Source organism: Cryptomeria japonica, chromosome 3 (genome assembly GCF_030272615.1).
Source record: "Cryptomeria japonica chromosome 3, Sugi_1.0, whole genome shotgun sequence".
NCBI lineage: Eukaryota > Viridiplantae > Streptophyta > Pinopsida > Cupressales > Cupressaceae > Cryptomeria > Cryptomeria japonica.
In genome coordinates this window covers 715348562-715360869 of record NC_081407.1, presented here as the reverse complement: position 1 = coordinate 715360869, position 12308 = coordinate 715348562, and the positions used below count along the sequence as shown (strand labels likewise).

General features: G+C 34.0%; 1 protein-coding gene across 1 annotated transcript; it reads right to left on the bottom strand.

Moving 5' to 3' along the window:
• Positions 1 to 10358: 10358 nt before the first annotated feature.
• Positions 10359 to 10940, bottom strand: LOC131034200 (ethylene-responsive transcription factor RAP2-1-like). The gene has a single exon (XM_057965592.1). The coding sequence runs from the start codon at positions 10938 to 10940 to the stop codon at positions 10359 to 10361; it is 582 nt and encodes a 193-aa protein (XP_057821575.1).
• Between the last annotated feature and the right edge of the window lie 1368 nt (positions 10941 to 12308).

Genomic DNA, 12308 nt, shown 5'->3' with positions numbered 1-12308 from the left:
ATTGATCAAGGATAAACTAGGTATGTCTTGTGATGTCCACACATGTAATAAGGTCCATTAGTGACCATAGTTTTGGTTTTATCTTCTATTTGTTATTTTGAGATCTATTGAACCATTTTGTTCTTTGTAGGATCTTAGGTCCTAATTGGTTTCATTTGGTCAATGTATGTCTTGGTCATGTATTTGGGAATTTTATGATGTATGAGACCTTCATGGGTCATTTATGAATTATTGTAATAGGTCCTACATGTGTTTTTACTTTGGACCAATCATATGATGTAAAAGTGCAAAGTTGACAACATTGTCAAAATGTCAACTTTGCCTAATCCATGTAATTTGGCCTTTCAAACGGTTAATTATTTTCAAAATTCTTTTGGTAATGGTTGTGGAGGTTATATAACCATAAATAAAGACTAGGATGGCCAAATGTAAAGGTTTTTGTTGTTGAAGGAGAAATTGAAAGAATCTTTTGGTTGCAAATTCTGAGTATTGTCGTGTAAATCTCCGTTCTATCTTTGTTTTCTCATAGCCTTTGGATTGATTGAATGATGTAAGGTATGGATGTTTGAAACTATGAATTATCTTTCATGTTCCTTTTTTTTTACATCTTGAAGTGACAGGGGAAGTGAGAATCAAGCACATTTTTTCAAACCACTCAAAACCCTAAAAAAACCCCAAGGGTTTGAAAGAAAATGTATTTTCCCTGAGATTTCTTTGTGGAATCTGGCCAATTCCTTGGGAAATGTTAGGAATTTATTTTTATTTTAGTATGAGTAAGGAAGGAGGTGCAGTCAGAAGGTTTGGCATGTTTGTGGTGAAACCCTAGGCTTGACATTAGGGATGTGGCAAGCGAGAATAGTAGAAAATTGAGTTGCAGAATAAATAATTGGATTCCTAAATGAGTGATGATTGTTTGGAAAAACCCCCTTGATCCTCTATAGACCCTAATAAAGTTTTTGTTGAGTCATAAAACCCATCGGATAGTAGACTTGTAGGATAGAGCAACAAATAATCCTAATAAGCCAAAAATAGAGGTGTATGGGTTAACCTAGTCAACAGTCAAACCCAGATGCCATATTGTGAAATATTATAGGTCTTCCAAATGGGTATCCAAATATTTCATTATTTTGAACCTTTATTTGTGAATTTTAAGATTTTTTCCCCAAAGAGTAGAATAGGAGGGTTAATTCTACTAGGTCTCCTAGTAGGTCTATTTTGTCAACTTTGGTCTTGAGGGGTCTAGAACCAATCCAAGTGTTGTAGAATGGTTGGAAATGGTTTTAAGGGATATTATAACCTCACAAAAACATCTAAGGTTTTAAGGAGAGTGAAGATCCTATTTGGAGGGGTAAGGCTATTGACAACCTCTAGGAAAGGTTGAGGGGATCGGTGAGAGTTTGGAACTCTCATAGAAGGTGATTAGGTGCTCTAGGATATTGGTCCCTAGGAGGTGTACCAAGAGAAATAATTTAAGGTATAGGAACTCTTGAAAAGTTGAGAAGGTTAATCATTGGATGGTGCCAAAAAAGGGGTCTAATTGTGATGGGAAATAAGAAGGCCTAAAACCCTTTGCATCAATCAACTTATCTTCAAGTATGTTTTTGTGATCGATTTTTTAATTATTTTTCATGATATTGCATCAACACTTTAAGGAATAATCTAAAGAGCTTTGCATCACCACAATTATCAATCATAAAGTATAATATTGTGAATTTAGCATTTAAAAAATATCATTTATCCTTTTCCCTACCAATGGAGATCTCTCCTTTTTCATCAATCATTGTTCTATGTGGAGGCTGGACCACCAAAAAAGGGTTTGAATTAGGAAAGATCCTATAAAATACAACATTTTTACCTCTTCTATGTGTGTAGTTTATAGATCCAATAGTAGAGAGTTGTATACTTGTATAGAAGAGACTAAGACTGGTGGTCATGGATATTGAATAGATGAAAACCACTGGACTATGTTGATTAGCTCAATTGATTTAAAATTTAAGGTTGAATTTTAGAGTAAAATATCAGTAGAGCATCTCGATCTGAATTATAAAGCTTTAGTTGATGAAGAAACCTCTAGGACTAGGGTGCCTAGCTCACTAATCCAATCCTTTTAGCTGCAAATTTTGGTAGCAAGTTCTTCTTTGCATCTCATTTCTAGAGCTAAACTTCTATGTTAGTTTCCACTTCTATATTTGTCTATTAATGTTGAATCTTGTCATTTCCTATAATTTTCCATAGATTTCATATTATCATAGTCATATTCATATAAAATCAAATCAAATTAAAGAGAAAGTAATCATACACAACATGTGACTCTTCTTTAGGATTGAAGTTGGATCTTTTTGGCTACTTCCTCCAATGAATGATAGTGATTTGGGAATCAAGATATATTAGTTTAAGTCTCTAGGATAAGACCCCATTTCCCTATCAAATAGAAATCAACTTGTTATTTATTTATTTATATATTTATTTTTGTGCAGAGCTTAAGGGGGGTTCCTTTGAAATGTGAAACACAATTTGCTTTAGGGTAGCTTGTAAGAACAATGTAATGGGGGCAAAGTTGTCACATTTAGTAGTAATTTTAGAATATTACATTGATGTCTTCAAATACACTATTACAATGGTTATCAATCTATTAATGTATTTTATTTGAGGGTTAGTTAAATTTATTACATTTAATAAAAAAAAATCATATAATAAGAGAGTAGCATGTCATTGCTATAAATTTAGTTGAGTGCTCCATTGTGGTATTCTAAGGAATCCTTCTTTGAACAAAAGTCAAATAGTTTGAACTATAGAAATTTTAAATACTACACCAATTGTTGTTTTTTACCATTCTTCTACTTGTCACTTTCCCAAGTCAATGGAAATAGCTTGAAATATTCCAAAATGGCTCAACAACTTCTTCTTTCCCTCTTCTTATCACTTCTAAATAAATAATTTCACTACATGTAATCTCTCTTATATTCATTTGGATTTCACAAATATCTCCCCACCATTTTTCTATCTTGTATAGCTTTCTACACAACAATATGAAGCCCTTACAATAGTCTTTGCAAGTCTCTTGGGTTTTTCAAGCCTTTATAGTAACATCATTCTATTTGTATTGTCTCTTAAAGCATATTATGATTCATTACATCCCTTGTCTATCAAATCATTTCTTTTCCTGTTTATCTTTTTGATGTTTTTGTCTGGATATTGTGGAGGTAGAAACACCAAAACAAGGACTTGACTAAGGCAAGTCTACAAACTACCCAAAATATTTTTCCTCATCTTTTCTTGTGTGGGGATATTAAAATAATTTGAACACGTGGATTTTTTCTTGTATTAATTTATTTTATTTCTATTTATTGTTATTATCCAATACTTGCTATTACATTTCCAACTTCTAGGCTATATAGATTGGTCAAATTATAGAGTTGGTTTTTAACCATTTTATGAATATTTTATGCATGAATCTATATATGAGACTACAACATGATGAGTAGATGTCTATGCGTCATGCTAGTGTCTTGGGCAAAGAAACTCAAGTTTGGACTAAAATCTATCTACCATCTCCATATTCCATTTCTATACTCAAAAGCTTTATTTTATTTATCTATAGTTAGATATCTTCAATAGTGTAACTAGTTGATATATTTAAATGTATGTAGTGAAATTGGCTCTTAAAAGAACATACATTTTCTTTTGTAGTGTCACATTTCCTCCATTACATTTTAGTGAATCTAACATGAACGCTACTTCTACATTTTTGTCAATGTTTCTATTTGTTGTTATTTTAAAGCATTCTTTATTATTTTGTAAAACAATCATTACATTGATACTAAAAAAGGTCAAATAATTAGTTTTCCCTTCTTCCAAAATAATTTCTTGGGCCCTACCCCAAACCTCATTCCATGCTAGCAACCTTTGGCAAGCTTGTCTACATCTCTCTTTCAAAATAAACTTTCTATTTTTTGTATTTCTATCTATTTCTAGCTTTGTTAAGAAACTATAAGAAGTTCTCTTTTGAACATGTGAAAGTGAGTTCTTTTCTCCTTTCTTATTATTATTATTCATTGACCTCTGTCCCAAAATCTCTTCTACTTGTGAGAATATTTTGGTGCAAGAGAGTGAGATCGTTGATAATTTCATTAATGTTAGTCTACATTATTTTCATTCCAATGGAGTTTCCTCTAGAGATGATGCATTAGTGACTGATGATTCGCATTTCATAAATGATCTTCCACATGTCAATATAGACCATATTCCTTCAATTAATTCTTCTAAAAGTTGTAATGAATTTGTTAATGTGATTGTAGTATTTGTTGCCCCTTGCTAGATAAAGAGGCTATTTTTTTATGTGACTTCCACTAGTCCTCCATAAATAGAATCCATTCTATTTATCATGTTCCTTTTGAAAATGAATCACAAACTCTTTTTATAAGATACATGCAATCTAAGGCTCCTTCTTACATAATGGTAAAAAATAATACCAAACTAGTATAAATAAATAAAGAAATAGCATTCCAACATATATTTCATCTTCTTTAACTATCCATTCATCTACTCCCAAGCTTCTGTCTCAATCCTTGATAGAGTGATCTTATTGAAAAGATTCATGTTACCTTGCCAAGATGATTCCCTTGTGGGGTTTGAAACAATACCATTTTTTTCCTTAGTAGGATTTAAAACATGTGGCCCAATAATTGATTGTTGAGTACAGTGATTCTAAGCTTGAAGGTTAAAATTATTTTTATAATTATTTATAATTAGTGTAAATATATATTTTACTTATTATATAATATATAATTAGCTTATGTATTTCTACACATGTTGTTAAGACACTTAGGTAGGCATGTGGTATTTTGAGGTGACTTAGAGAGCTATTCAAACTCATCCAAGCCATGTGGTGCCTCACTCTTATGAATTGGTGAATTTATTTCACCACCACCACTAGAGCACTTGAGTTAACACCTAATTCAACTGTAATGGAGGAAATTTGCTACCTCAAGGATGAGGAATCCTTGAGAACAAACTATCCCTCTGACCTCCCCGCACTAGCACTAAGATGAGATAGGAGATAACAAATCAAACTAAAGTGTCAAAAAGTCAAGAGGACTCTCTGGATGGCTCTATTGAGCCTCTGTCCTAGGGACAAGCGCACTGATCTGGGACACCAATGTGGTGTGTTGTCATCCTATATGGACGGAGTGCAAAGTATGAGTAGAAGTCTCTAGACACACTGATAGAACTTGCAAAATAGTTAAACAATATTAAAATGAATAAAAAGCATAGATTATGAAACACAATAAAAAAATAAAAGGAAAGTAATGAAAGGGTACAAAGTGACCACACCATGAAGCTTCCCGCAAGATAATCTCTTCATTGTGATGACATACCTACACACATGCAAAAGAGAATATGTTGAGGGTTGTGTTTTGGATCCTGCCTAAGTCAGACCCCTATTTTGGTGTTTGCATCTCCACAGATAATCCAAGAAGCTACAAGAATGATAAAGCAATAAAGATAATTGTAAATGGAGTAAGATAATGCAAACTAAAAGAGAAGGAGGATAAGAGAACTCCCCTTTCACAATTCTTTGTGAAGATGATAGTGTACGTTGTTTGAAGATCTGCAACAATGGTGCTTTGAGTTGTAGAAATTCTCCAAAAGATCGCTGAGAGCTCCAACCTGCCAAAGATTATCAACTTGCCAAGAGAATCCTCCAAAATGCCTTTGAAAATGGAAGATAAAGGCCTTGGAAGGAAACCAGATGTTGGTGGGTGCATGCAGAGGCATTATGATTTATTTTGGGCACAGATGTAACTCTCAAATGACAACCTATGGATTGTTAGATTCACAAGACACTAGTGCACCACATGGATGTCTCTGCACCGCACCTTAGTCCCCGAAGGTAATAGGTTGGTAGAGTTAATTTAATGCTTTTTCTTGAAGCTAACAGGGATAATCCAAGTGGACAAAAAGATAAGGTAGTGAAACTCGACCTTTGATGACATATAGGAAGGCACCATTTGTCACATTAATCGCAAGGGTTAAGATTTTTGATATTACATCAACTCAAACATATTATTCTATTTATATTTACTAATTTTATTATAAAATTGGCTGACTTATATCCAATTTATCTTCTATGTGTTTTTTCTATAATCATTTTCCCTTGTTCATTCATCTTAGAGATTTTTTAATTCTATATGTTATCAAAGCCAATTGAGGTTGCGAGAAGGTGAATGATTTTTTTTTTTTTTTGTACTCAATCTACTAAATGTTTACATAGAGGATGTAGTGCTTAGTCAAGGTTGCAACACGTAGATTAGAAGGAACCCATACCTTTGGTAATATAGTGAAGGATGAGAGATACCTCTAGAATTGAGGTTGTAGGTTAGCAAGGCATTCCCTAGAAGGGTACACCAGATCTAACCTAGAGAGGCTAAAATTGTATAGTGTGCAGCCATACTTTCCATGCCTTCTGTCAGTCTTATGATACCTTCTAAGGGCAAGGTCCTTTTTCTAGAAGGTAGTGTAGCTTTGACTCCAACAAAGTTGTAGTGTATGTACAAAGGATGGAAGTATATCAAACAAAAGTTGGGAGTTTGTAAAATGGGATGATGCCTAGTGTAGGTTGTGATTCCATCAAATTTGAGTGTGAAAGAAAGCTAAGAACATATCCACATTAAATTATATATTATCCTATTGTTTTTATTGTTGCACTAGTAAAATATTAATAGCTTACTCTAACATAGTATCATAGCACCAAATTTTTTAATAATTTAATGTATTCACAATTTCCACACATTGGACCTTGTTGTATTGTAAAACTAATGAAGTTGTAAAGTGAAAAAATTGTGGTAGAGAGGCTGTGGGGGCACAAATCAAGATGAGACACCTAATACTATATCATTGGGGTTACATAAAATGCCAATTTTAATTGTATAAAGGATTTGACATGATTTTGTAATCAACCTTAACAAGGGTAATTTTGAATTGGTGTGATCGTATCCTAAAACATCTCAAGTACGACATTATTATCCGTTATCTGTATGGACTTGACCCCAAACCAACTAAACAATCTTATGAAAATAAGTGGTTACTAACCACAATCATATTGTTAGAATAATCTATTTACATATACTAGATGTTTCTTGTTACACCATCATGGATATTGAATTTCCACATTTATCATGGATCAAAGTTTGGGAAATACATGCAAACTCAAATGTTTCTCTATTCTCACATGATCCTACTATGATCACAAATAAAATCCCACATCATGATATAGATAAAAAAATGTCTTGTCAATATAAGGGAAGTCATAATTCCACCATCATCACCTACTATTATTATATTTGAATCTAGAGTTGATATCTCCATGGCTTCTACTAATTTACTACATTATGATATTGTCTTTCTAGATCCACCTCATTGGAAGTATATCAACTTGATATTTTGTGTTATTTCATAAAATTATAGCTTGTTGATATAGAAGACAATAGTGAGGGCCTTTCTTTTTTTAATGTTAGTGTCGATAAAGTTTCTTCACCATTATCATATTCAATTGTTATTTATCTTGTCTCAAATACATTATCTACTATTGTGATAGATTAGACTATAACTATTCATGAATCTACATATAAAACTCAACCATTATCTCTTTCAACACCTTTCCAGTAGTATTAGATTCTTATGGTTTTGGTTATCATCATTCATCTATTTCTCTTATGGTCTCTATTTATAAATATTAGTTGGTACATGATTTATTCTATCATTCTTCAGACAACAATACTAGTTTCAAAATATTTAAGAATCATTTTAAGACATCATGGGAATCATGTGTGTCTTTGAATCATGTACAAAATTTAGAGACCTTCATATATCCTTATGCATATTCCTTTTCGAAATGGAGAGATATCATACATCTTTAGTTGGTTTCATTTCTTCCCATGGGGTGGAACATCATTTGGTGTTCCTGGATCTACATCTACATCCTTTGTCTATCATTTAGCCTCACTATAGTAAGACATGTATATCATGGGCCACATTTCATAGATCTTCTATAATTTTTAATCCTCTTGGGAAAAAAATTTTTATAGTTAGCGAAAGAAGTTGTACTTCTTCAAGTGTATAATTTTCATGCAAATTTTCTGTCTTTTGGAGAGTAGTTTTTTTCTTGCAAGGTTTTCAACCTTTCTCCTCTAAATTATAGATTACTTTCTACATGGATACCTCATCAAGCCTAGTATTTGAGACCCTTCTTGTACCCACCTAACCTATGCTTAAGGGAGGTGTTAGTCTAGAGTATATTTTACTTATTATTTAATAAGTAATCATCTTGTGCATTTCTACACATGACATTAAGCCACCTTAGGGCATGTGGCATCTTGATGTTACTTAGATAGTTACTCAAACTTGTCCAATATATATGGTTCCTCCCTCTTACCACTTGGTGGACCTATTTCACCACCTCTACTTGATGGTTGAATTGACTCCTAGCTTAACACAAACACCATGCTCTATTTATATACACCAATTTCATAATAAAATTGGCCAACTTGCATCCATTTTTTGTTCTATGTATTTGATTTTACAATTATTTGTTCTTTTTCATTCATATCAAAAAATTTGAAATTCTTAATTAACTATATTCTAATCATCTAACATTTTGGATGAAGAAAATCTTAAATAGATTAATTAAGCTAAGGTTTTGGATGCTAGAAAACTAGTAGATAGTTTTCAAAATTAGGATTTCAGGATTGGCACTAGTTTCAAGTATTTGACATATTAAGATACATGACCCATTGGGTGAGACATTGGTATCTTACCTAGGTTTCAATGCAATCATTGTAGTCCTTGGAAAAATCATCTTCAATGCCAATCATTTTTTGGGATGTTTAGAGAAAAATAGTTTTTTTCAACATAATTACTTAGATGACCTAGAGTGGTTTTTCTATGGTCCAAGAAATGACATAATGGCATAGGAAAACTAGAATCTCAATCTATAAAGGAACACAATAAATTCTTCCTTCCAATTTGCAAAAAAAAGTAATAAAGAGTCGCAAATGTACCAAGAGCCACAATAAAAAATTACTTTTGTGAATTTAACATTAACAAAATGAAAAAGGAAGTTTGCAAGATTTTAAATTCCCTCCACAAGGACCCTATGAGGTATCCAAGTGGATTTGAGCTAACTTTTTAACATAGTCTTAAGAGGAAATTTTACCAACAAAATATTCATCAAGAATATAGTTCTCAAGACATATAAATGTATAATCAAAGTTGTGAAGAGGTAAGAAAATTAAGAACAAGAGAATTAATTTGTAAATGAATCTAAGTATAAAGTTGCAAGGCTGCTTTGGTATTATTTTTCTACACTTCCATCCCAATGATCCTAAGAACAAGTGTTTGGGCTACTAAAATTAATAAAGAATTTTTTTTAATAACATAAAGAGCTAAAGAAATATATAATAAACCTAAGAAAATGTTACATTTTAGTGTAATTTGGAACAATAATGAGAAAGACAAAAGAATAACATGAATAAAATCATATAAACTAAATCAAACAAAAATCCTAATTAAATGATTATATCCTTCATAATAATTGTGAATTAACAAACACTTCATTAAGGAACTAATACATTACCAAGGTTATACACAATCAAATATAATAGACACTTCGAGCTAAAACTCAAGGACAAAACTCACATTCCACTTCTATTCTTATGCCCACAATTTTCGAGTTGCCACAACCAACATAGAAGCAATTATAGTGGAAAATGGCTATCCAACCCTTAAGATGCACGCATGGATAAATTATCCTCATACACCATAACTTATGCATTAATACATAAAAAACAAGATAACCTTTTCCATTAGAATACCCATCTTGCTATGATGGACAATGACGGTCTACTCCATCCCTCTCACGGAATTGAGAGTTCCACATCCTTCCCACCAACCGAACGGTTGCTTCCTTGATTAACTCTTGATTGTTATTGATTCCAAAATCAACCAAGGGGTCCTCCATTAAAGGGCCTACAGAAAAGGCTATTTACAATTAGCTTCTAGTTAATCTAATGAATGAAGTTCTCTACAATTTGTCCAAAATCTACCATTTTAGGCCATGCATGATCTTCCTAATTTCTATCTTAACGTAACGTCGAACATCAAATGCATCCAGCGAGCCGTCAAACTACAATCAAGAACTTATTGCATGTAACAACACGGAAAACAAAAATATTGAACTTTTCCCGGTCGGCACCTCACTACACCTCATAACGGTGCGGATGCTCACACTCCACTGCTAACGCAATACTTCAATAGTCGTTTCTGGGTGTTATTATCAAACCCAACATGATCAATGATTATTATGTAGGTGGCTTTGGTGGGGCGTCCCAACCATCAAAGTCATAGAAATGTTCAGATTTGTCGTAGGGTCGCGTCACGACCTGCAAATCTGGATGAAGTGGAGCCATCTGAACGCTATCATCAAGTGCTCTATGTTCTGGAGATTGCAACAGATATTTTATATCATTCTCTTCTTCTTCTTCCACTTGATGTGCTTCATCTTTTACCGCGCCTCCGGAATCAATCGAATGTTTTGCCGGTGCGGTTTCTTCAATGCTCGCACCCGCTTGAGGAAATGTGTCGTTGGCGGAGCCAACCGCGATGGCAGCTGTTCGAACAGCCTGCGGTGATGGATTGGTTTGTGCAGTTGCCACCTCCAACGCAGTTGAGTTTATCTCCGAGTCTGGAAAATTGAAAGACGTTGCGTCGGGTCCTCGAAGGCACAAGAGAGCAGTGTCATAAGCTCGAGCTGCAGCGTAGGCAGTGGAATATGAACCCAGCGATATGCGCGATCTCTTTCCTGACCGAATTTCGGCCACATATATCCCCAATTTTCTCTTTCTCACGCCTCGATATCTGATTTCTTCTCCATCATTCGGCATATTCCAAATCGGTTAGCCTCGATGTATAAGGTTATGTTCTACCTGATTCTGAGGTTATTTGGTATCATTTTGTATTTGGATTTGAAGAATCCTGCGTAGGGAGGAGCCAGCACATTCATCCTTTTAACGTTGCACATTAATTGATACGTTGTCGGCGAACCGAAAAATCCGCAATTAGTTTGAATGTTAAAAGGGAATTTGATTTTCATCTTAAGAAACAGTTTTCCGTTATTTTGTTTTTGAACTTGAGAAAATATTTGGCATTTATTTAACCGTCTCTGTCGACACCAGTCACTGGGACGGAGGTACAAGTCAGAATTGGCTGTTTAACAATTTTGTATAGTCAAAGAATTACGTAATATTTTATAGTTTATTTCTACCCAAAAAAATAGTACATTATCGTCCACTTTCATTTCAGTACAAATCATTTTTCTGCTTAATGTCGCTTTCCCATCAAGTTCAAAGCTCAAGGGGATTTCCGTAGGAACACTAGGAGCTTCGTTCCTGTCTATTTTGGTGGGTCGAAGTGCATCGTGGCAACCGAGGGCTGTGAGCTTAAAGTGGGAACATCCCCAATATCGTGGCATTCCTTTCGGCAGGGAATAGGTTAGCCTCACACTTGGTCTCTTTTCATACCCCTCTCTTTCTTTTTTACACCACCTCGTCAAAACTGCAAGTCTGGACAACATTGATTCGGGTAATGGTAACAGGGGCTGAAAACCATGGTTAAGAACAAATCCCAAGCCATTGGGGACATTGAAACCCAAGGGCCAACGACAGAAAAAACACTTTTCTCAGTATAAAACTTTCAACTAAAACCATAGGGTCGGTGTATTTTCCATCAGGTTACTATGATACTCTAGATAATCTTCGACTGTAGTTAACTTATTCATGGTTAAGGAGAGTTTACCAGGTAGGTTTAAACATAACCTGGAGTCATACTGCCCAAATAATAAAAGAGCTGGCAGACCCATACCCCAGCATTCAATTTGCGAATATAGTTGGGCCTTGGAGCTCATTTTGGAAAGGGGGACATCAAGTTAAGGTGGTTCGCGTGAATGAGAATTTGGTATTTGTGAATGCAAACTACACAAGGGAATCTTTAGGCGTAGGCAGATTCGAAAGCGGGGACAGTCTTAAAGAATATATTGATTATGATTCTACCAAAAACTGCAAGAAATAATTCAATACCACTATACAATTGCTCAATCGAGTAGGTGATAAATCAGAACAAGGGGAGGATAAATAGAAGAAGCCAAACCTTGGGGACAAGTTGTAAATCGACCCTCAAGCAGGCACAAAGAAAGAAAGAAAGAAATCATGAGGTGAATAAGAGAAGAAAAATACAAGAAAGACAAGGTTGTAATT

Coding starts and splice junctions, on each gene's coding strand:
- LOC131034200 (XM_057965592.1), bottom strand. CDS start 10,940: ATGCCGAATGATGGAGAAGAAATCAGATATCGAGGCGTGAGAAAGAGA.